General features: G+C 42.0%; 1 protein-coding gene across 1 annotated transcript in view; it reads right to left on the bottom strand.

The window, feature by feature from the left end:
* LOC139268294 (cytosolic arginine sensor for mTORC1 subunit 2-like) overlaps positions 1–26,107 on the bottom strand; it is a 91,820-nt gene extending 65,713 nt beyond the window's left edge. The window contains exons 1-3 of the mRNA XM_070886355.1: positions 26,028–26,107; positions 25,535–25,927; positions 11,244–11,314 (exon numbers count right to left, since the gene is read on the bottom strand). Of these exons, the coding sequence (XP_070742456.1) occupies positions 11,244–11,314; positions 25,535–25,647 (184 nt within the window). The 5' untranslated portion in view covers positions 25,648–25,927; positions 26,028–26,107. The remainder of the gene's footprint in view (positions 1–11,243; positions 11,315–25,534; positions 25,928–26,027) is intronic.
* Positions 26,108–26,368: the final 261 nt, after the last annotated feature.

Raw genomic sequence — 26,368 nt, 5'->3', positions numbered from 1 at the left:
TCATACCCACATCTTCTGCCTCCACACATAAGATTTCCTTTGTGATCTCTACCAGGCCCCATTCTCTCTATTTATCCTCTTGCTCTTATGTATTTATAAAACATCTTTGGGTTTTCCCTGATTTTACTTGCCAACATTCTTTCGTGTTCTCTCTTTGCTTTCCGATATCTTTTTTAATTGCACCCCTGTATTTCTTATACTCCTCTAGAGTCCTCGGAATCTGTCATAAGCTTCCCTTTTTTTCTTTATCCTACTCTGTCTGTCCCTTAACATCCAGGGGGCTCGAGATTTGTTTGCCCCACCTTTTTGTTTTAAGGGAACATACTTGTTCTGTACCCTTAGGATCTCCTCCTTGAATGCATCCCACTGCTCTGACAGCTCAAGTAGCAATTTCCAGCCCACTTTGGCCAAATCCCATCTCAGTTCACCAAAATTGGCTTTACCCCAAATTTTGGTCCACCTTTGTCCTTTCCCCTAAATCTTACTAAATTATGATCTCTAGCACCAAAATGCTCTCCCACTGATACCCCTTCCACCTGCCCCTCTTCATTCCCTGTTGTAATGTCGGAGGCACGGCACCCAATTTTTGCACAGCAAGCTCCCACAAGCAATATGAGGATGATCAGCTAATCTGTTTTTAGTGATGTTAATTGAGGGATAAATATTGACCAGGACTCCAGGGATAATTCCCCTGCTCTTCAAAATGGTGCCATTGGATTTTTTACATCCACCCGAGGGGGCAATTGGAGCCTCGGTTTAACATTTCATCCAAAAGACGGCACCTCCAACAGTACACTGTACTGGAGTGTCAGCCTAGATTTGTGTGCTCAAGTCCTTGGAGTGGGACTTGAACCTACAACCTTCTGACTCAGAGACAAGAGTGCTACTCACTGAGCCACAGCTGACACCGCTATTAAACACCACCAAATTCACAATAATGAGGTTTATAGAAATTTGGTGAAATCTGTTGGCTTTGTTTCTAAAAATTCATATTAATTTTCCCACAAAATGCTGTTTCTCAATAACTAAAGTCAGTGCGTTCTGAGCAACAATGGTGTAGGATTTGCCAAAATACTGTTCAGAAACAAAGTAATGACATGAACCAGTGAAACCCAATCACAAGTCACTTGAGATGTAGCATCATGAAGACTGAAATAGAGATAACATGTCTATTCTTGTTAGCTACTGTCTACAGCAGAATGAGGGATGTCAAACCAGCACAACTTATATTTCTACATTAATTCTGAAGAGTGTTTCCAATTAGCAATTCAGTCAGGCATTTCAAGCTGATGACAGCCTACTAATTTTGAACTGTCTTAATGCATTCATACTCCAAACACAGTCCCAGAGAATAATAGTACACAAGATTGCACATGCAATTTCCGACTATATTTCGCTGACTACGCATGACTGAATGATGCAGTGTGCCAACACAAAGGCAAAAGAGAAAAAGTTAAAAAGCACACAGAGAGATGAATATTATTTTTATAAGTCTATCAACACACTTGGCTGCTGCAGCAGCGACTAATGTAGAAGTGGCACGTTTGAGGGCTTTTATACAGAAGTAAAGGGTATACTATGACAAGCACTATTGATTAATAATCCTTCAGTACCAATTAAGTCAGGAAGGGAATATGAAAACTTACACTGTTGCAGTGGGCTACGACCATTAAAAAAACAAGTTTGGCACCTACAGCTTCCATTCTATAGTGCATACATGCCAACTTACAGAACTCAAAATGCTGGCAGCCTCAGAAAAGCCGATAATTCAACAAAGAAACAATGTACTACTGAAAACAAACCTATAACCAAGGCCATTGCCTCAAGGCAATGAAATAATTTAAATTCCTTTTCACTGCACTGGATTTCAACATTTTTTTTAAAAAAAGGACGTGTTTTCGGGATTACATTCCACAATTCGGTTTGTTTTTCTGTGAAAGCTGAAACCAAACAACCTCAGATATACATCATTGCCAAACATCCTCCAATGGCGTCTCTTTACATCAAGACAGTGTGCATTTCTGAAATGGACGGACATTGGCAGCCCTAATGAATGCATTAGGAAATGAACAGCAGGAACATGTCTATGGGTAATTACTTCTCACAGTTTCCTTTAAAGATTAAACTTTAAGGAAATGTGTGGAATCATTTTCCAAATCCTTGATGTAAAGAGTTAAAGTAGTGGACCAACAATAAAAGGGTCATCAGTCCTGATCTATAGAAAATCGACATGAAGAGAACACAAAGCTCCTACTTGAAAATGGAACTCAGCAAACAAATTATGGAGTCCAAGAGAGAAGAAAATCCCTGTTTTATGATTTAAAAGTAATTGGTAGAGGTTTAGAGGGAATTTGAGGGGAAATGTCTTCACCCACAGGGTAGTGGGGGTCTGGAACTCTGCCTGAAAAGTACTTGCATGTGCACTTGAAATGCCATAACCTACAGAGCTACGGACCAACAGCTCGAAAGTGGGATTAGGCTGGATAGCTCTTTGTTGGCCAGCGCAGATACGATAGGCCGAAATGGCCTCCTTCCATGTTGTAAAATTCTAAGATTCTATGATTTCAAAACCTTCTCCATGCAATGGATATTGATAACGCTCCTGATTCCTTGCAGCTTCACATCAACCATAAAAAGTTTGGATCTCAGGAGCTATACTTTTTGTAGCATTTATCTTTGGTTACCATCAGCGACTTCAGCAAATGGTGGAAATAAATGTTGGAAAATTCTTGAAATTTAAAGAAATCACTCCTCTTTAACTTGGAATCGTTGGCCAACATTGCAGTTTTGTTTTCTGTTTATAAACACACGTTGTTCCAATTCAGCATACATGGATACTGTTTGACAAAATTTTGTTTTGCATAAATAGAAAGCAATACCAAAGGTCCTGTCCCTTTAGCTAAAACTTAACAGAATAATGTCAGTCTGCCAAAGCCTTGTCTTAAATCGGCAAACTGCCAAGAAGCTATTGTACTCAAGTTAGCAAATATTTACTGCAGCTTCACAAAAGCGTTTCTAATATCATAGGTCATAAAGAAAGCTGGCTTATTTACAAGGTTAAACCGTGGCTTATAAAAAAATTACAAACATCATTGTTTACTTTGCTGGTTAATGGAAAAATGTTTTATTTTGAATTAACCCATTCAAATCTGTTTAATGCTGATCATTTTGTTTTAAACTTCCAGTTCAATGAGGCAATCCTCATCTGGAATACTTCTGCATGAAGAGGTCATCGGACCTTGAAGTCAATTTTATCCATTGCCTTCAAACCATCAGTTTGACTGAGCTGTACATTTCTGCCCACACATTTCTCCCAGGCATTTGCAAAAGCAAAATTTGGTGGCTGGAACAAAGAAGGAGAATGGAAATGAGAAGCAGATTAGACATAATGTCAATTAGCGCCTTTGGAGAGAGAGAGAGAGGAGCTGGATGAAATCTCTGCTTAGGAACACAACAGACAGTTATCAAAGAAGGATAGTGACATACACAGATGGGCTTTTGTGATCACAGGAATATCAGGGTTGAAGAGTGTAAGCTGTTAAGATTGAATTATCATGGAACTTTTCACTCAATTATCTTAAGGGATGGGTGGAATGGGCCAAGGAGATATTTCAAAGCTTTTGCTCGTTGGTGGTGGCTATCTGGGGAATTGTTTAACTATCTTAGATTAAATTTTTTTTTTAAAAAACAGGAAAAATAGAAGGAAAATAGCACAATGAATACCATTCCTTCCTGTAGAACTTGCTCTATTATAGGCCCCAAGTTTCCACACGCGGCAAAACAGGTGCCCCTCCGAGCTGGGCACCCGTTTTTCGCGCCGGAAACGGCGCCTGAAAAAAAAACGCGCTATTCTCGAGCGCTTTGCAGCTCGATGTCAGCTTGGCGCGGCGCCCAGTGGGCGGAGCCTACCACTCGCGCCGATTTTGTAAGTGGGAGGGGGCGGGTACCACTTAAATGAGTTTTTTCTCGTGCCGGCAATTTTGCGCGTGCGCGTTGGAGCGTTCACGCACGCGCAGTGTGAAGGAAACATTGGCACTCGGCCATTTTTGTAGTTCTTTGTAGTTGTTCAATTTTTAACATTTTTTAATAAAACCACATTGCCCTTCCGTGATCAGCACTGAGGCTTCTTGCAGCAGTGAGAAGGCTGCAGGAAGCCTCAGAAGTTGAGGCAGCCGTTTCCCGACGGGCCCGACCGACGGCAGGGGGGCCTCCCCGCCCTGCCGTAGGGAATGCTGCCTCAACTTCTGAGGCTTCCTGCAGCCTTCTCCCTGCCTCCCTCCCCGCAGCCGTCAGTCGGGCCCTTACTGCCTCCTCCCCTCCCCCCATGCCGTCGGGAACGGCTGGCCTCCTCCCTGCCTGCCCCCCGCTGCCGTCGGTCGGGCCCTTACTGCCTCCTCCGCCCCCGCCCCTGCCGTCGGGAACGGCTGCCTCAACTTGTGAGGCTTCCTGCAGCATTCTCCCTGCCCGAAGCACTTTCACACAGGTAGGAACATGGTTTATTTAATCTTTTCTTTGCTTATAAATTTTTATTCAGGTTGGAATTATTTGTATAATATTTGTATAAGTATAACTAAGGATTTATTGTAGAATGTAATGACTTCCCTTCCCCCCCCCCCACCTCGTTCTGGACGCCTAATTTGTAACCTGCGCCTGATTTTTTAATGTGTAGACAAGGTTTTTTCAGGCCTACAAAAATCTTCACTTGCTCCATTCTAAGTTAGTTTGGAGTACGTTTTCACTGTGGAAACTTTCAAATCAGGTGTCAGTGGCCAGACATGCCCCCTTTTGAAAAATAAATTCTGTTCAAAAGTGAACTGCAGAAAACTTAAATGTGGAGAATTCCGATTTCTAAGATACTCCGTTCTCCACCAGTTGCTCCTAAAAATCAGGAGCAAATCATGTGGAAACATGGGGCCATAGACTCTACTCAATCTCCTGAAGGAGGCTACAAAGCACAGGCAAAATTCAATATTCAGGCAAGACCATCAATACTCCTCCGGTCTTAAATTCGCTTCAAGTCTGACAAGTTGATGAAATCGCAGATAACAATCTACAATAGCAGCAGCGCAGGAACTGCTTGGCTAGCTTTTTAAAGTAATTGATTCCATTTATTCATCGCATATTGGAAATTACATTTCTTCCCTACTCTTATTTTTTGAAAGTTTTGAATTGTATTCGAGCAGTTAATAAATTTTGTAAACTACTAAACATGCACATTTGGTATTTGAGACAGTTATATTGAACTAAAACCAGAAAATGCTAGCAATCTCAGAAGGTCAGGCAGCATCTGTGGAGAGAAAAAACAGAGATAACATTTCAGATCGATGACCCTTCGTCAGAACTGATGCTTCCTGACCCACTGAGATTTCCAGCATTTTTGTTTTTTATTTCAGAAACCAGCATCCACAGTATTTTACTTTTGTATATTGAACACTTGCTCATCGATGCTACCCAGCAGTGTTTCATGCCAAGCCCTCTAGAATCATTACTGCCACTCCAGTCTTTTCCAATCCCCTGCTCCTACCCAAAACCTGATGCTAATGGGCCAGACTGAGAACCCTCTCTTCTCTGCATCGCTAATGAGAGCGATCCCAGTCTATATATTTAGGAACAGGAATTTCAGGATCCTCTTGTGTATCCCCAACTCACTTCGTGTCACCATTGGTGCCCATATCTTCAACAGTCCAGGAAACAAGCTCTGGAATTCCCACCTCTTTAGTCAAGCTTTTAGTCGCCATTCTTAATATCTTCCATTTTGGCTCGGCGACAATTGTTGACTGATTACAATTCTGTGAAGCACGTTGGGACCTTTTCCTATGTTAAAAGGTGCTACATAAATGTAAGTAGTTGTCCTAACCAGAATGCATCATTATAATGTAAAAAGTCTACATTGTCAAATGAGTTTGCCCCAAGAAATGAACCGTTACTTTTATACCTTTAAGATTTTAATGTCATTATATGTTTTCGCCAATATAAAAGTGAAGGAATGGTGGCTATAATCTACAATTAAATTACAAATCTGTGCAGCTACTTGCCTACACACCTCATAAACTGGGCCTTCTTGAAGTGTCAGTTTTTTAGGGAACCTGGGTCAATTTGTCTGAAGCTTTTGCTGCTTCTCTCGGCTGGCATAAACACAGTGCTGAGGCAACAACTGTGGGAATGTGAACTCATCCAGCTATATTCCAGAAAAGAGCTAAAGGGTTTGATAAAGTGATGGACTAAACATTGTATTTGGAATTCATTCATAGGGACATGTTGCAATGCAGAATATTGAAGCACCTCCTACAGCTTCCCACGTGGCCCAATGGATTCCACCAAAATGTAGTCATGGACCCCAAATTAGTACATGGTTGAATTGACTGTACAGTTTCTTTGTACTAACACAAAGAAATTGCATTTCAGAATCAATTGATTCTTCATTGACGACTCCGGTGTCATCCTAATTGGCAATTAAAGACAATCAGAATCTCAGTTGCCTGGCAACGAACAACTATTCAAATTGCTCAGTGCAGAGTCATTCAACATGACTGGCAACAGCTGGAACAAAGCAATTCTCTACCTGATTGATTTCAGACCATGTAGACTTGCAGCATTCACACAATATATTTCACGTTTTAAGTGGAATCAATGATATCTTCTTCCCCCTTACCCTCCCCCCACGCCTTGTGCAGAATGAAGCTAGTTAACATAGATCTAAAGACTAATCGTTACATGCATCAGAAAGATCTGCCCGGATTTTGCAGTAAAAATAATAATAGGCTATCAGCGCTTAGCGTTATTAAAGTGTAAATCGGACAGCAACTTCTACCAACCGCACATGTGCGGTTAAACACAGAAATCAGCTCCTTCACCAGCTTCACTACAGCGGTATCTCGCCGAGAGGGTCGGCATTCAAACACATGCAACGCTGTGAATTGGGGTACTTATGTGATGGATATCCAATTAACCCGCAGAAAATGTTAGGACGTATCCATTCAAATGCAAGTGATTTTTTTTACGGTGTGATAAGTTTTAATTACTGGCAAACAACCTCTCTGGTACTGAAAATTAACGTTTACAAGTGTGGTGTCTCATTGCTTCAGATTTTACTTATTGTTGGAGATTTTTTTTTAATGTAAATACTTTTCCTTTCTTTATCTTTTATCTCTTAATCCCATCTTTCTTTCACCTTTTGTACATGATTTGGCATTGAACGGACACTGGCTCAAACTCTATGTGGCTCCTGTTGGCTTTTGCAATCTGATTGGTTAAGACAGACCATTGCTTAACCTGTTCACAGGTTCCAGATCCCGTCTAGAGGACATTGTGCTCTTTAGGATCTCTAATTACGACAACCTCTCGTGCAAAAGCCCATAGAAAGTGTAATTAGCACTGTTCGTTTGCCGCTGTCAGCAAAATCCAGGCCATCCTGATCGGTATTGCTGGTGCATTAAAGATTCACAGAAATCTGCGTTTAATCCGTGAATTTCCTCGAGGTGATTCCATGCAAGCATTTGTCAGGAAGTACCATGGTATGAGAATCTGGAAATCAGAAGCCTGCTAATCTAATTTTTGGAAAAAGAAAAAAAAACCTCCATAAAGTATGTGATTTATCAGCAGTCCAGATAAGGTTTTGAGAGCCCACCACTATCATATAGCTAACTGTAAGCGCTTTGAATAAGAAAAAAACATAGCAAACTCTGGAGTAGCCCAATAGCCATTACTGAGCTCTCAACTGGGGCCTGACTCGGGTGGGGTCATCGAAAAGATGTTCACTGCACATAGGAACTGGCAAGGGCTAAGATTTTCATGGTGTCACCCATTTTATGTTATTGGTTCTCTCCTCCTTAGGCTCCTCCATATAAACCATTGCCACGACTGGGTGAATAAAGAGCTGCCCTGTTTCCAGCCACTGCCAGCATCACTCCGCTGCAAACAGGAGTAATGATTTACATTTTCTTATTTTAAAAATCTTTGGGGGATTCTTCGGTCACTAAAATGAGAAACGTCATTGCTGGGAGCATTTTAAATATTCAGTGTTAGCATCAAGCACTCTCGTGAGATGTAGTTTGTATAATTACCCCATTGCATTTACACGTCACTCCTTAAAAAGGTGCAAATTCTTACTGATGTGGGGATTCATTGGAGCTGGCAATTCTCCAGTACCCGAATCAAGCAACCAGTCAGGAATGAGCCGAGACAAAGAATGCCAGTAGGACATTCAATCAAGAAGCAGACCACGGCCATGTGCAATCCTGTTCTCATTCGTGTCCATAAATGCACCCTTTCCAACAGAGTCAACAGACAACCATCAGGGCCAGGGACCTTGATTGAGCTTTTCTCATTCCTAGCACAATGGTGCAAAGTAGGAATTGTAGTAGTAATACCAGATACAGTGCCCCAACTGCTGCTCATAAACTCTGCTGCCCTTATCCTAACTCGCACCAAGTCCGCTCATCCATCACCACTGTGCTCACTGACCTACACTGGCTCCCAGCTAAGCAACGACTCAATTTTAAAATTCTCATCATTGCTTTAAAATCCCTCCATGGCCTCGCCCCTCTCCCTACCTCTGGAATCTCCTCCAGCCCTCGAACGCTCATAGATCTCTGTGCTCTTCCAATTCTAGCCTCTTGTGGATCTGAGTTTAATCACTCCACCATTGGCGGCCATGCCTTCCACTGCCTGGGCCGTCAGCTCTGGAATTTCCCTCCCTAAACCTCTCTGCCTCGCCCCTGCTTCCCCCCCCCCCTCCTTTTAAAATGCTCCTTAAAACGTATGTCTTTGACCAAGCTTTTGGTCATCTATCCTAGTATCTCCTTACGTGACTCGATGTCAAATTTTGTTTGATAAGGCTCCCGTGAAGCGCCTTGGGATGTTTCACCACGTAAACGGTGCTATATAAATGCACGTTGTTGTTCTGGCTGAGAGCACTAAACTCAATGCAGTCAGGGATTGAACCTAGCATTTTCTGGTCTTTATAGCTTTGTGATAAATCAGACAGTACCTTTAGACTAGGCTGTCGGGGAAGCTAAATTTCCTTTTCTTCAAAAGCAGACTCCGCTTCCGGCACTACCCAAATGTTCCTTCCTGTGAATAAGTAATGTAAGCCACCCAATCTTCCCAAAAATAAGGGCAATACGGGATGATGAAAACAGGAAGTCTCAGTGGAAAGAAATTAATCTAAACAGGAGGAAAGAGTATCTCCTCACCAATTCAGTGAGTTTTGGTTCAATGTTCGTACTTAATACCTCAAAAGGTATCAAATACATTTGATGCTTTAGAAAACTGTATCACACAACACACACCTGGGATGTGCACCATTTCCCAATGTAAAACAGTGCATATATTGTGTGAAAGAAATTCAGTGATTTTAGGTCAGCACACATGGCCTGACAACTCACCACACCTACCAATTAGATTCCAAAACTTTACACCATTGAAATCAAAATTCATTTTTAAATTCTCATTCAGATAAAGATTTTGCCAGTTGTGTACTTAAGAAACAAACCGGTGCTATACAAATGCTTATTTTAACTTTGCTCATTTAATATTTTTGAAAGACTCAAGGCTATTTGACAATCGATTGAAACAGAAGTAGTCAGTACAGGTAACATGAAGTTCAACAGTAGTTCATGTACTAATTAGCACCTATTAACTGGATGAATATCTGGTCAGGAACAGGAGTGAGTACCCTTCAGTTAAGCTGGACACTATGTGGAACATGATGGTTTTTTTTTTAAAAAGCTATTAGCATCTCAGAAATGTTATGCCAAGGAAGAAGCAAAAAAATCAGGTTGATCAACATGTTTGATAATGTAGCATTTAAAATTAGATAGATACTCGAGGGTTTTTCCTCAATTCATTTTAGGGACCAGGGAGAAACACTGAAGACCCTTTGCTCGGGAAATTAAACACATCCCAGAGTTACATGTAGTCTGTGGAAAGAACCAGCTTGATTGACCACATGACCTTTTCTCATTTTAGGAGGAAAAGATTTAAGAATGGCAAAAAAGGATTTTACTGAAACATAATGATGTTCAATATTTTTAAGGAAATTGGTGTTTCAGGTTCACTTTTAAGCTGGAGGCTGCATTTTGTAGAATCTAAATCAACAATGACTTTTACTTATATAGCGCCTTTAATGTAGCAAAACGTCTCAAGGTGCTTCACAGCAGTGTTATAAGACAAAACAGATAAATTTGACACCAATCCACATAAGAAGAAATTACGGCAGATGACCGAAAGATTGGTTAAAGAGGTAGGGTTTAAGGAGCATCTTAAAAGAGGAAAGAAAGGCAGAGAGATTTAGGGAGGGAGTTCCAGAGCTTAGGGCCCAAGCAGCTGAAGGCACGGCCACAGATGGTGAGCAGTTATAATCAGGGAGGACAGACTTTGAGGATATATTGCTCAACTTCACCACTATATTTACATATGGGGTTTAAGTGCCAGTTTGGCTCAGTGGCAATACCCACACCTCAGTAGAAAGGGTGTGGGTTTAAGTGCAATTTTAGGACTCAAGCACATAATGTAGCTGACATTTCAGTATAGTACTGTGGGAGTGCTATATATAGTACTGTGGGCTGCTTCATTGTTGGAGGCACCATCTTTCAGACAAGACATTAAACTGAGATCCCATCTGCCTGTTCAGGTGAACGTAAAAGATCCCATGGCACTCTGAAGAGCAGGAAATCCTCCCAATATCCCTCAACCAATGTCATCGAAATAGATTTAATGGTCACTCATCTCACTGCTGACAGTGGGACCTGAGTGTACAAAATCGGTCGTCATATTTGTCTGCAAAATGAAGAGAGACTACACTTCAAAAAGTAATTCATTGGCTATGAAGTACTTGGCAATGTCCTGAGGTGCTATACAAATGCTTATTTTAGCTTTACACATTAGTGCCTTGGCTAGCATGCAACAAGTTCTCTCTATGTTATTTTAAATGCAATTGTTAACCCATTTAAAAAATGAGGTAACCAATGTCCTAAATGCAAGTGAAAATTAAACACAGGAATTTAGGATAGGTTAACGAGCCTGCTAAAGTAGTGCACGGAGGAACTAAACTAACCAATACTAAATATTGCACAGGGAAAAACAAAATCCTTAGTTGTTTGAGACAAGAGTTCAATTGTCACCTGTAATAAAATATCCTATACTGCAGGAATACCAGTGCTACAGCATTTCAACTGAGGCAGCCAAAGTTGTAGCGAGAGGTGCTTCTGGTATTAATAAATTGAGGCAAAATAACTTTGTACCTTTAAATCCCTCCTCATCTAATACCAGTGTGTAGTCATCGGGCATCTCAGTCAGGCTGAAAAACTTGCATCTGCAGCAGCAAAAGAAAGGGATATTAGCAAAAACAGTACAAGCAATACACAACACAGGATACATCCTAACTGAGTGGAGAAAAATGAACATTTGTTCATCTCCATTATCAATTTAATATTGTTAACTCTGTCAGCACCAAGAGTGCTTAGGCAGGAGGAAACCTCTGAGTCAACTTCCTTACAATTTCTGTAGTACTGGAACATTGTCATTCTGTATAATACAGCTGATTCCAGTTCTAAAGTTATATCATGTGTCGAAGAACACTCCAGCATCACTATCCAACTACAGTATTATGTGGCATCTTATTCTTACAAGAGTTAACAATGACACACATACTTTAAAACAGACACACACCCCTCAAGGAGGCAATGATTGTGGAACTTACGCCAAGAAGCCTTTCAGTGAAAATGTAAGCAGTGCACATCATTCTAGCAAAATTACCAGAACAGAATTAACTCAAAAGATCACCTGGAGAATGGTATGAGTTGACAGTGCAGCAATCTTGACAAGTGTTGGTTTCTATTTCAAATGATCCCGGTTTAGAATCCTTGCAATAAAATGTTTTAAGTTGTCTTTTAAAAACCTTCTTCAATTGTTACCTTCTAAACTAATCTAAAGGTCAGATAATATCATACTGCAGTGAAGTTTTAGTCTTAACTTTGTTATCAAATCCAGAGCCCCCTGGATGTCTAAGGACATACAGGATAGGATAAATAAAAAAAGGGATGCTTATGATGATACTGAGGGCTAAATACTGCAGAATCTCTCGGAGTATAGAAAGTCCAGAGGTGAAATCAAAAGTGATATTAGGAAAGCAAAGAACATGAAAAATTCTTGGCAAGTAAAATCAAGGAAAACTCAAAGATGTTTTATAAATATATTAAGAGCAAGAGGATAACTAAAGAAAGGGTATGGCCTATTAGAGACCATGAGGGTAATCTGTGTGTGGAGGCAGAAGATGTGGGTATGGTTCTTAATAAATACTTTGTGTCTGTTTTCACTATAGAGAGGGGCGATTCAGACACTGCTATCGAGGAGGAGGTGTGTGAAATATTGGATGAAATAAATATACTGAGGAGGTGGTATTAAGGGGTTTAGCAACTTTGAAAGTGGATAAGTCCCCAGGCCCAGATGAAATGTATCCCAGGCTGTTAAGCAAAGCGAAAGAGGAAATAGCAGAGGCTTTGACCATCATTTTCCAATCCTCTCTGGCTTCAGGTGTGGTGCCAGGGAACTGCTAATGTTTAAGAAGGGAGAAAGAGATAGACCAAGTAATTACAGGCCAGTCAGCCTAACCTCAGCTGTGGGAAAATTATTGAAAAAAGTCCTGAAGGGCAGGATAAATCTACATTTAGAAAGACACAGGTTAATCAGGGAAAGTCAGCACGGATTTGTTAAGGGAAGGTCGTGTCTGACTAACTTGATTGAATTTTGAGAGGAGGTAACCATGAGGATTGATGAGGACAGTGCGTATGATTAATGTATAAATGGATTTTAGCAAAGCTTTCGATAAGATCCCACATGGCAGACTGGTCACGAAAGTAAAAGCCCATGGGATCCAGGGCAAAGTGGCAAGTTGGATCCAAAATTGGCTCAGAGGCAGGAAGCAAAGGGTAATGGTTGATGGGTGTTTTTGTGACTGGAAGAATGTTTCCAGTGGGGTTCTGCAGGGCTCAGTACTAGGTCCGTTGCTTATTGTGGTATACATCAATGATCTAGACTTGAATACAGGGGTTACTGAAGGTAATGGGGAGATGACTGGACTTTCTCTTGCTTGAGATGATTGTTATCTGGCACGACTGTTATCTGATAATGGCATCTCGAACAAGAACAAGTACACTATATCTCGCCAGGAAATGCTAATGAAAATCCTGTAATAATGTTCCATCTCTGACAGAGATACCATTCATCTGTAGAAGTCGTTTCACCAACATATTTTATGCCGGGGAAATGGCAATTTAAACTGTTGCCTTCTAAAGTCACACGGAGTCCAATGTTTCTACAGTAGCCTTGAAAAAGTGTTCTTTTGCAGGCTGATCTGCTTTATCCATGTGCAAGTGTGTTATTTCATAACATTTACAACAAAACAGTGAACTTAGAGGAATTCACATTAATATGCATTAAAAACACTAGTGCATTACAGAACAAGCATTTCTGCTAGCCTGCCATAGCTGGCAATTTGCAGCTAGGTGTGGACTTGGCAGGTTGCTCTGGAGTATACTCCTGCCAGCCACAGTATGGCCCGCTCCCATGGTACTGGATCGTACACTGCTGTAATACTCAGCCATCACATCCATTATTTAAAATGACACGAAAAACTAGGTAGAGGGAGCAGAATTATGAGGTTTGGATATGTACAGACTAAAAGTTAGGTATCAATGCAAGTATGTTTCAGTCAAAAGAAGCCTCAAGTAAATTTGTTGAAATGGCTAGAAATGCTGTTCATAAACTGACCAAACTTCACGTTTCTCTTCATGATTATAGGAAAGTCGAAGCAAACAAAAAAGATAATTTAATCCTTTTAACAGTGTCCAAATACACTGTCCAGTGCACATCAAATGGTAGAAAGTACCTGTAACACTAAAATCTGTAACTCATTTGCCTAAAGTACCATCTTCACAGCCTGAACTGGTGTCAAAGGAATCTGACCAGTTCTAATAGATGCTCTGTGCTACAGTTTGGCTTGCATTTTATAATTCCCTTCCTCTATGGTCTTGATCTTATTTAGACACAGGAGATCAGCTGGGTATGGTTAAAAACATTTATTTTATCACCAAAGTAACCACATTATGCTATGCTACAATTATCAAATAAACAGACTAACATAGACCACATGGATGAACTTCAACAATTGTACATCCCTGTCTGACATAAGAATAAAACGGGGAAGGTGGCTTAACCGTGGCTAACAAGGGAAATTAGGGATAGTGTTAAATCCAAGGAAGAGGCATATAAATTGGCTAGAAAAAGTAGCAAACCTGAGGACTGGGAGAAATTTAGAATTCAGCAGAGGAGGCCAAAGGGTTTAATTAGGAGGGGGAACTAGAGTATGAGAGTAATCTTGCAGGGAACATAAAAACTGACTGCAAAAGCTTCGATAGATACGTGAAGAGAAAATGATTAGTGAAGACAAATGTAGGTCCCTTGCAGTCAGAATTTTTAATGGGGAACAAAAATGGCGGACCAATTGAACAAATAACCTTCCGAAATACTAGGGGATCAAGAGTCCAGCGAGAAGGAGGAACTGAAGGAAATCCTTAATAGTCGCAAATGGTGTTACGGAAATTGATGGGATTGATGGCCAATAAATCCCCAGGGCCCGATAGTCTGCATCCCAAAGTACTTAAGGAAGTAGCCCTAGAAATAGTGGACGCATTTGGTGGTCATTTTCCAACATTCTATAGACTCTGGATCAGTTCCTATGGACAGGAGGGTAAGCTAATGTAACACCACTTTTTAAAAAAGGAGGGCGAGAGAAAACGGGTAATTATAGACCGGTTAGCCTGACATCGGTAGTAGGGGAAATGTTGGAAATAATTATTAAGGATGAAATAGCAGCGCATTTGGAAAGCAGTGACAGGATCGGTCCAAGTCAGCATCGATTTATGCAAGGGAAGTCATGTTTGACAAATCTTCTAGAATTTTGTGAGGATGTAACTAGTAGAGTGGACAAGGGAGAACCAGTGGATGTGGTGTATTTGGACTTTCAAAAGGCTTTTGACAAGGTCCCACACAAAAGAGATTAGTGTGCAAAATTAAAGCACATGGTATTGGGGGTAATGTATTGACGTGGATAGAGAACTGGGTGGCAGACAGGAAGCAAAGAGTAGGAATAAATGGGTCCTTTTCAGAATGGCAGGTAGTGACTAGTGGGGTACCGCAAAGTTCAGTGCTGGGACCCCAGCTATTTACAATATACATTAATGATTTGGACTAAGGAATTGAATGTAATATCTCCAAGTTTGCAGATGACACTAAGCTGGATGGCAGTGTGAGCTGTGAGGAGGATGCCAAGAGGCTGCAGGGTGACTTGGACAGGTTAGGTTAGTGGGCAAATGCATGGCAGATACAGTATAATGTAGATAAATGTGAGTTTATCCACTTTGGGGGCAAAAACAGGGAGGCAAAATATTCTCTGAATGGTGACAGATTAGAAAAAAGGGGAGGTGCAACGAGACCTGGGTGTCATGGTACATCAGTAATTGAAAGTTGGCATGCAGGTACAGCAGGCGGTAAGGCGGCAAATGGCATGTTGGCCTTCATAGCGAGAGGATTTGAGTATAGGAGCAGGGAGATCTTACTGCAGTTCTACAGGGCCTTGGTGAGGCCACACCTTGAATATTGTGTACAGTTTTGGTCTCCTAATGTGAGAAACGACATTCTTGCTATTGAGGGAGTGCAGCGAAGGTTCACCAGACTGATTCCCGGGATGGCAGGACTGACATATGAAGAAAGACTGGATCGACTAGGCTTATATTCACTGGAATTTAGAAGAATGAGGGGGGATCTCATAGAAACATATAAAATTCTGACAGGATTGGACAAGTTAGATGCAGGAAGAATGTTCCCGATGTTGGGGAAGTCCAGAGTCAGGGGTCACAGTCTAAGGATAAAGGGGTAAGCCATTTCGGACCGAGATGAGGAGAAACTTCTTCACTCAGAATTGGGAACCTGTGGAATTCTCTACCACAGAAAGTTGGTGAGGCCAATTTGTTAAATACATTTAAAAGGGAGTTAGATGTGGCCCTTACGGCTAAAGAGATCAAAGGGTATGGAGAGAAAGCAGGAATGGGGTACTGATGTTGCATAATCAGCCATAGAAACATAGAAAATAGGTGCAGTAGGCCATTCGGCCCTTCGAGTCTGCACCACCATTCAATAAGATAATGGCTGATCATTCCCTCAGTATCCCTTTCCTGCTTTCTCGCCATACCCCTTGATCCCCTTAGCCGTAAGGACCATATCTAACTCCCTCTTGAATATATCCAATGAAATGGCATCAACAACTCTCTGCGGCAGGGAATTCCACAGGTTAACAACTCTGAGTGAAGAAGTTTCTCCTCATCGCAGTCCTAAATGGCCTACCTCTTATCCTAAGACTGTGTCCCTGGTTCTGGACTTCCCCCAACATTGGGAACATTCTACCCGCATTTAACCTGTCCTGTCCCGTCAGAATCTTATATGTTTCTATGAGACCCCCTCTCATCCTTCTAAACGCCAATGTATAAAGGCCCTGTTGATCCAGTCTCTCCTCATATGTCAGTCCAGCCATCCCGGGAATCAGTCTGGTGAACCTTCGCTACACTCCCTCAAAAGCAAAAACGTCCTTCCTCAGATTAGGAGACCAAAACTGAACACAATATTCCAAGTGAGGTCTCACCAAGGCCCTGTACAACTGCAGCAAGACCTCCCTGCTCCTATACTCAAATCCCCGAGCTATGAAGGCCAACAGTCCATTTGCCGCCTTCACCGCCTGCTGTACCTGCGTGCCAACTTTCAATGACTGATGAACCATGACACCCAGGTCTCGTTGCACCTCCCCTTTTCCTAATCTGCCGCCATTCAAATAATATTCTGTCTTCGTGTTTTTGCCCCCAAAGTGGATAACCTCACATTTATCCCTATTATACTGCTTCCGCAATGCATTTGCCCATTCACCTAACCTGTCCAAGTCACCTTACAACCTCTTAGCGTCCCCCTCACAGCTCACACCGCCACCCAGTTTAGTGTCATCTGCAAACTTGCAGATATTACACTCAATTCCTTCACCTAAATCATTGATGTATATTGTAAAGAGCTGGGGTCCCAGGGCTGAGCCCTGATGTACTCCACTAGTCACTGCCTGCCATACTGAAAAGGACCCGTTTATCCCAACTCTCTGTTTCCTGTCTGCCAATCAGTTCTCTATTAACATCAGTATATTACCCCCAATACCATGTGCTTTGATTTTGCACACCAATCTCTTGTGTGGGACCTTGTCAAAAGCCTTTTGAAAGTCCAAATACACCACATCCACTGGTTCTCCCTTGTCCACTCTACTAGTTACATCCTCACAAAATTCCAGAAGATTTGTCAAGCATGATTTCCCTTTCATAAATCCATGCTGACTTGGACCGATCCTGTCACTGCTTTCCAAATGCGCTGCTATTTCATCCTTAATAATTGATTCCAACATTTTCCCCACTACTGATGTCAGGCTAACCGGTCTATAAGTACCAGTTTTCTCTCTCCCTCCTTTCTTAAAAAGTGGTGTTACATTAGCTACCCTCCAGTCCATAGGAACTGATCCAGAGTCGATAGATTGTTGGAAAATGACCAATGCATCCGCTATTTCTAGGGCCACTTCCTTAAGTACTCTGGGATGCAGACTATCAGGCCCCGGGGATTTATCGGCCTTCAATCCCATCAATTTCCCTAACACAATTTCTCACCCAATAAGGATTTCCTTCAGTTCCTCCTTCTTACTCGACCCTCGGTCCCCTAGTACTTCCGGAAGGTTATTTGTGTCTTCCTTCGTGAAGACAGAACCAAAGTATTTGTTCAATTGGTCTGCCATCTCTTTGTTCCCCATTATAAATTCACCTGAATCCGACTGCAAGGGACCTATGTTTGTCTTCACTAATCTTTTTCTCTTCACATATCTAAACAACTGACTGCAAAAGCTTCTAATGTTCCCAGCAAACTTCTTCTCATACATGATCATATTGAATGGTGGTGCAGGCTTGAAGGGCCGAATGGCCTACTCCTGCACCTATTTTCTATGTTTCTATGTTACACCAGATTATTTAATAATCCCTCCATTGTTCCTGGATGATTAGAAGCATAAAATATATTGCACATTACAAGATTAATACAAATCTTAGCATCTTTATTGACAGAATAAATAAGACAAGCCTTACTTACAACTAATGAAAAAACTGTTTCATCAGGCTAGTAGCTAAGTTTTTAGCAAAAATCCAAAAACTTATTAACTTGCATCGTTCCCTCACCAAATGTCTCTGCAATATTACTTGTTACTAAAAAGAATTTCTACTTATATGCCATTCCAAACTTAATGACTTAACATTGCTAACCTCCTTCCCTATTCAAATAATGATACAGTCCCTCCTTTAAGTTAACTCTTTCTCTGTTGTTCTTATTTATGCACTCTCAGAAACACATTAAAAAAGGAGGTTCAGCGGCCCTAAGTCACTCAGAACACACATGATATACAACGCAAAGCAACATTTCAAATGTAAAGTTTCACTTCCCATATTTACAACTACTATTACAGCCAAGCCTAAATGAAGACCAGTAGATACCATGTATTAATTCTGCAACTATCTATCTACCCACGGGTCAGAATAAACAGATTGTAAACCCAGATAGGGCTCTTGCCCTACAGAACTATCAACAGAGTGCAGCTACAAAAAGTGAAAATTGTGGATCAACTTACTGTATATTTACACCCACAATAATAAATAACTATAAGTTCATCTTCCTTTAATATATAGTGCTGGGGAAACACCTGACAGTAAGACCACACAGCATTGTCTCAAATACAGCAAAGGATGAAGACAGAATTCCATCGGAACTTATCAGGGAGATTCCACCTTTTTAGGGTGGTAGAGCCATAACTCCTTTGCATATAACAGAATTGCAAACAACACACTAAAAGTAGAAGGACTCTGGAAGAAGCACAAGCACTCAATTGCATAGCACCTTTCATGATATCAGGATATCCCAAAAAGGGCTTCACAGCCAATGAATTACTTTTTTTGAAGTGCAGTTGCTGTTAAAGTGTAGGGGAAAATGGAAACCAATTTGCACACAGCAAAGTTGCACAAACAGCAACGAGATAAATGGCCAGAGAAGGTTTTAATGACGTTGGCTGAGAGATAAATGTTGGCCAGGACCAACCCGGGTGAGCTTTCCTGCTCTTCTTCAAAAACAAAAATGCCATGGGATCTTTTACGACCACCTGAAAGGACAGATGGGGCCTTGGTTTAATGTAACATCTGAAAGATGGCACCTTCAACAGCGCAGCACTCTCTCAGTACTGCACTGGTAGTCACATAAAAGCGAAACAATAAATTGGTCAATTTCCCCTGTCAAATACAGTTAGTTACATCCATGTAGATTTTGAATATTAAAATTTGACAGCCATTTCCTGATTTACTGTACAGGTTCCTGACAAAAACTCGTGTTCTTTGCTGTTCTTGCCAGTGATAATGGATACGATTAGCAAAAGAGTGACATACTGTGGATCAGTACGAATAGATTAAATAAATTCAATGCAGATTCTCTAAAACAAAGTGCAAATGTAAGATAATGTGGAATATCAGTGGATGCTGCTCAGGAAGTGTTCAAATTAAAACATTTGAAAATAATTTGTACCATTGAAAGGTTCCTCCAGAGGGAGATGCTCTGGGCTTGAATCTCTCATCAAAACTAATTTTGCACAGAAGTGCTGGCACCCTTGAGCTTTGCAACAATATTTTCCAATCAACATTATTTTGTCCATTTGTTTTGGGGGACTGGACAGAAATAAAAATCAAAGTCTGCACAGCACTTGGTTTGGAAAACACTCTATGCAACTGCTTCCTGCTTTTATTTGTAATGATTAGCTTTACGAAATAACCTTTGAAAAACAATTACATGGTGGTTATTGTATTTTCCTGCTGCTCTAGCAGTCTTGTTCTTTATTCATTCATGGGATGTGGGTGTCGCCTGCAAGGCCAGCATTTATTGCCCATCCCCAATTGCCCTTGAGATGGTGGTGGTGAGCCACCATTTCAGAGGGTAGTTAAGAGTCAACCACGTTGCTGTGGGTCTGGAGTCACATATAGGCCAGACCAGGAAAGGACAGCAGATTTCCTTTCCTAAAAGAACATTACTAAACCAGATGGGTTTTTAACAACAACCCGGTAGTTTCATGGTAACCATTACTGATGCTAGCTTTTATAAATTCCAGTTTAATTTAATTAATTGTATTTAAATTCCCCAGCTGCCGTGATGGGATTTGAACTCTTGTCTCTGGATTATTCGTCCAGGCCTCTGGATTACTAGTCCAGTAACATTACCACTCTGCTACCGTTCCCTTCAAGCTTCTGATCCCACAAGTCACCCCTAAAAGTTCAATTTCAGAACTAGCCAGCCTTGTTTTAGAGTTTTCAAACTGGTATGTAGGAGAAGATCTGTTAATCCATACTCCACAAACAAGGGCCACTTGCCAACGGACCCACTATATAAATCAACACAGTGGCTCTCTTCCAAGTGAATCATGGCAACATTCCAGTGAGTTGCTGGCAGAAACAATGTGTAATTTCTCTAAGCAGGCCAGAGAATTATGAGAGGGAGCATTTTACATTGAAATAATTTCTCCAAGATTATTGGCCCCTTTAACGTCACAATTTCAATCTATGTTTATCCACCACAGCCAGTGAAATAAGTGAGAATCTGGCATGTCCCTCACTGCTGCCTGAATGAGGCCACATGGGGACATTACACATGACTAGCAGGTTGCATAAGAACATATGAAATAGGAGCAGGAGTAGGCCATTTGTCTCCTCGAGCCTGCTCCGCCATTCAATAAGATCATGGCTGATATGATCACGGACTCAGCTCCACTTCTCTGCCCGCTCCCCATAACCCTTTATCCCTTATCGCTCAAAAATCTGTCTATCTCCACCTTAAATATATTCAATGACCCAGCCTCCACATTTCTCTGGGGCAGAGAATTCCATACATTTACAACCCTCAAGAAATTTCTCCTCATCTCAGTTTTAAATGGGCAGCCCCTTATTCTCAGATTATGTCCCCTAGTTTTAGTTTCCCCTACCAGTAAAAATATCTTCTCTCTGCAACCACCTTGTCGAGCCCCCTCATTGTCTTATATGTTTCAATAAGATCACCCCTCATTCTTCTGAACTCCAATCTGTGTGGCCCAACCTATCTTCATAAGTCAATCCCCTCATCTCCAGAATCAACCTAATGAACCTTCACTGAACAGCCTCCAATGCAAGTATATCCTTCCTTAAATACGGAGACCAAAACTGTATGCAGTACTCCAGGTGTGGCCTCACCAATACCCTGTACAGTTGTAGCAGGACTTCTCTGCTTTTATACTGTATCCCTCTTCTCGATCTTCCTTGCTGCAGTTCCCCGCCTCACTCAACAAGCTCCCCGCTGGAGTGGAACTAAACTATAGAACCAGTGGGAACCTGTTCAACCTTCGTCGCCTCCAGGCCAGATCCAAGACCGTCCCATCCTCTGTCATCGAACTACAGTACACGGACGACTCTTGCGTCTGAGCGCATTCATCATCAACATCTTCACCGAGGCATACGAATGCACTAAACATCCGTAAGGCAAAGGTCCTCCACTAACCTGACCCCATCACACAGCACTGTCCCCCAGTCATCAAGATCCACGGCGCGGCCTTGGACAACATGGACCACTTTCCATACCTCGGGAGCCTATTATCAGCAAGGGCAGACATAGATGATGAGGTTCAACACCACCTCCGCTGCGCCATTGCAGCCTTTGGCCGTCTGAGGAAGATAGTATTCGAAGATCAGGCCCTCAAATCTGGCACCAAGCTTATGGTCTAAACGGTTGCAGTGATACCCGCCCTACTGTATGGCTCAGAGACGTAGACCATACACAATAGACACCTCAAAGCGCTGGAGAAATAGCACCAACAATATAACCGCAAGATCCTGCAAATCTCCTGGTAGGACAGATGCACCAACAGTGTTCTCGATCAGGCTAACATCCCCAGCATCAAAGCACTGACCACACTCGACCAGCTCTACTGGGCAGGCCACATTGTTCGCATGCCTGACATAAGTCTCGCAAAGCAAGCGCTCGACTCGGAACTCCTACACGGCAAGCGAGCCCCAGGTGGGCAGAGGAAACGTTTCAAGGACAACCCCAAAGCCTTCTTGATTAAGTGCATCACCACCGACACCGGAGAACTTTGAGAGTGGAAGAAAGTCTTCCTCGATTTCGAGAGACTGCCTATGATGATGACTCTATCCCCCTTGCAATAAAGGCCAACATTCCATTGACCTTCCTGATTACTTGCTGTACCTGCATACTCACTTTGTGTTTCATGCACAAGGACCCCCAGGTGTCTCTGTACTGCAGCACTTTGCAATTTTTCTCCATTTAAATTCTAATTTGCTTTTCTATTATTTTTGCCAAAGTGGATAACCTCACATTTTCCCACAATATACTCCATCTGCCAAATTTTTGCCCACTCACTTAGCCTGTCTATATCCCTTTGCAGATGCTTATGTATCCTCCTCACAATTTGCTTTCCCACCCATCTTTGTATCATCAGCAAACTTGGATACATTACACTCGATCCTTTCATCCAAGTCATTAATATAGATTTTAAATAGTTGATGATCCAGCACCGATCCCTACGGCACCCCACTAGTCACTGCTTGCCAACCGGAAAATGTTCCATTTATCCCGACTCTCTGTTTTCTGTTAGTTAGCCAATCCTCTATCCATGCTAATATATTACCCCCAACCCTGTGAACTTTTATCTTGTGCAGTAATCTTTTATGTGGCACATTGTCGAATGTCTTCTGGAAAACCAAATACACATCCACTGGTTCCCCTTTATCCACCCTGCTCGTTACATCCTCAAAAGAACTCCAGCAAATTTGTCAAACATGATTTCCCTTTCACAAATCCATGCTGACTTTGCTTGATTTGGAAAAGCATGATTCAATGTCCCACTACTGCTGCCATAATAATGGACTCCAACATTTTCCCAATGGCAGATGTTAGGCTAACTGGGCTATAGTTTCTTGCTTTTTGTCTGCCCCTTTTTTTTTTTTAAATAGGGGCGTTACATTTGCGATTTTCCAATCTGCTGGGACCGCCCCAGAATCCAGGGAATTTTGGTAGATTTTACCACAAAGGCTAGAATGGCAAACTTACAAATGGAGTCTCATTGACAAATATAAGAATTAGAAAGATTATCTGGTCTTCAAGTTTACTGAAAAACTTTTGAAGAATGACCGTGGGTCAGCCCACCACAACAAGGCCACAAAAGAGCAACAGTAGTGTTGAAAGTGTGGGATCCTCCACCATTGGAAAGAATGTGGTCAGGAAGTCACACCGGCAACTTCCTTAAAATTGTTGTGACATCACTTTACAGCATTTACAGTTATTAATTCTCATTCTACTTTTCAAATGTAACATTAAACAGAGGCACCCTCTGCCTCCTCAAGTGGCTGTAAGATATCTCATAACAATTTTCAAAGAGGAGCAGGAGCTCTCCCAATATCCTGGTCAATGTTTATTACTAAAGAACCACCAAAAACAATAAGGAATTCAAGAGAAACCTCTTCATCCAGAGAGTGGTTAGAATGTGGAACTTGTCAAGCACATAGAGAAGTTGAGGCAAATTGCATAGATGCCTTTAACAAAAACAACTTGTATTTATATAGTGCCTTTAACGCAGTAAAACATCCTAAGGTGCTTCATAGGAGGGTTACAAGGCAAACCGAGCCACACCAGAAGAAATTAGGACAGGTGACTAAAAGCTTGGTCAAAGAAGTAGGTTTTAAGGAGCGTATTAAAGGAGGAAAGAGAGGTAGAGAAGTTTAGGCAGGGAATTCTTGAGCTCAGGGCCTAGATAACAGAAGGCACGGCCACCAATGGTTGTGCAATTATAATGAGGGATGCTCAAGGAGGACAGAATTAGAGTGGTGCCGACATCTCGCGGGGGTTGTGGGGCTGGAGGTGATTACGGGATAGGGAGGGGCAAGGCCATGGAGGGATTTGAAAACAAGGATGAGAATTTTGAAATCGAGGCATTGATTAACCGGGAACAAATGTAGGTCAGCGAGCACAGGGGTGATGGGTGAATGGGACTTGGTGCAAGTTAGGACACGGGCAGCCGAGTTTTGGATGACCTCAAGTTTACGTCGGGTGGAATGTGGGAGGCCAGCCAGGAGTACGTTGGAATAGTCAAGTCTAGAGGTAACAAAGGCATGGATGAGAGTTTCAGCAGATGAGCAAGAAGATAGACAAGTACATGGTGGAGAAAGAAACAGGAGGATATACTGATAGGGTTAGATGAAGCAGGGTGGGAGGAGCCTTATGTGGAGCACAAACACCGGCGCAGACCAGTTGGACCGAATGCCCTGTTTCTGTGCTGTACATTCTATGTAAAAACAGATCAACTGGTCATTTGTTTCATTGCTGTTTGTGAAACCTTGCTGTGCACAAATTAGCTGCCACATCTGCCTACATAACAAAGGCAATTCAAAAGCTCTTTATTGAATGTGAAGTGCTTTGGGACATTCTGAAGATGTATGTAGAAGATGCTACATAAATGCAATTTCTTTCTTCCTTTGATTGTGCCATGTGAGGCAGTTAAACCTGCAGATCAAACATACCACAGCTGCTCTCAATTATGTCCTCACTTTGCATCTACACATTTTCCCTCTCAGAGTTGTTGGCTAATGATAAAGAATGGGGCCCCTGGCTCCTCGCCCCGCCCAGTTCTGCAATACCCCACAGCATTGTCCAACTTGGATCACCTAACTACAGGCCGTGAAATGAATCGAGGGCCATCTGGCTGGGAGCTGAACTGCCAGGGCTCGCCTTGAGCTGAAATAAAAAACAAAAATATGCTAATGACGCTGAGCTAAGTAAAACAACAAAATCCACTTTAATAGGGGGCGGAGGGTGGCACAACACAGGAATGCGTTTTGCATGAGGAGGGCGGGTGTGCCAGGTCCCTTTAATACTGCCCAAAGTATAAAAATGTGGTTTTAAATATGTAAAAAAAAGTCGGTTAAGTGTTTAAGCTAAAGACTATCAGCACCCACCGCATTGTTGGACTGTTCTTTTAATGACGAAATAGGATACAAAGTAGCCATGAGGTTAAGTAACTGTACTTCTTACATTTTTTTTAAAATGGTTACTAGAAGTACAGGAACCCAAGACTGAGCGATGCATTGAGCCGAGGTACAGTTGTCAGAATGGCTGGCCTCAAAAACACACCCAACAAAAGGGGCAATTTTGGGGGGGGCTGGATTCTCAGTTTCCATTTAATATTTAAATGAAAATTCGACTTTTTTTAAACTCCAAATCCTTAAAAGCCATTAGAACAACAGAGCCAGTCGCGGCTGCGATGACAATAACAGGGCCAGTTTTGCTCAAGAGATACAAGCGTGAAATGGAACAAGTCAGTGTCGGTGTCAGTTACCTCGTCCTGTCCCGCAGGAAGACCAGTTTGATGAGCCCGTGCGTGTAACGCTCCAGCCCGGCTTTGCTGAGGCTCGTCACCCTGAGCCGGTGCTCCAAGATGTGAAGGTCCATCTCTCTCTCTCTCTCTCCCACACACTGAAGTCGAATGAAAGAGTCCGGTCCGCCCCAGCAAATCGCATCGATTTCGTTGGAATCTGCTCCTAAAACAGCTAAGGGTTGAAGAGGGAAGACGCTGCGCCAGACGCGAGCGTTGTTGCATCAGACGAAGCCCGAATCCAATCCTCTGTAAAGCTCCTGTTCCGGGCCGCCTCGCGTTTACCATTTAAACGGGCACTGCTTCACTTCCGAGACACTTTTTTTTTCGGAGCAGCACGCTCCTCCCACTTGCTGTCTGTTGCAGTGAAAAAAAATAAGAAAGCACGGGTGAGAACCGTTTTGATCTCTTAAGAATCAAACCGTATAATGTGCAAAAGGCAGAACGCCTCTTTAACCTTTTGAACTAAACGTGTTCCATTCTGCCGGATTGGAAATGAGTGCAGTTAACCTGTAAATGTGACTGTGGCCCTTGCTCCCTGAAACTCTCCTGAACAAGAGTTAATGTTAGGGTGACAGGGATCCTGCAACATTACATGGGTTGATCTCCTCCAAAATATCTGAACATCTAGCTAACATTTCAATTGTGTTTTGGATAACTTTCCCCTAGAGGCCAGAGTTTACAAAGGGCAAAAAATTAAGTTTAGCCGCAGAGATCTGTTTAATGTCGTGCTCCTCCAATGGTTGTCCTGCGCAGGGAGATAAAATGCAGCCATTGCAGAATTTCTGGGCTGATTTT

The sequence above is a fragment of the Pristiophorus japonicus genome, chromosome 8, assembly GCF_044704955.1.
Source record: "Pristiophorus japonicus isolate sPriJap1 chromosome 8, sPriJap1.hap1, whole genome shotgun sequence".
Lineage (NCBI taxonomy): Eukaryota > Metazoa > Chordata > Chondrichthyes > Pristiophoridae > Pristiophorus > Pristiophorus japonicus.
The sequence above is the reverse complement of the archived record's forward strand: the minus strand, read 5'-3'. Positions and strand labels throughout refer to the sequence as shown.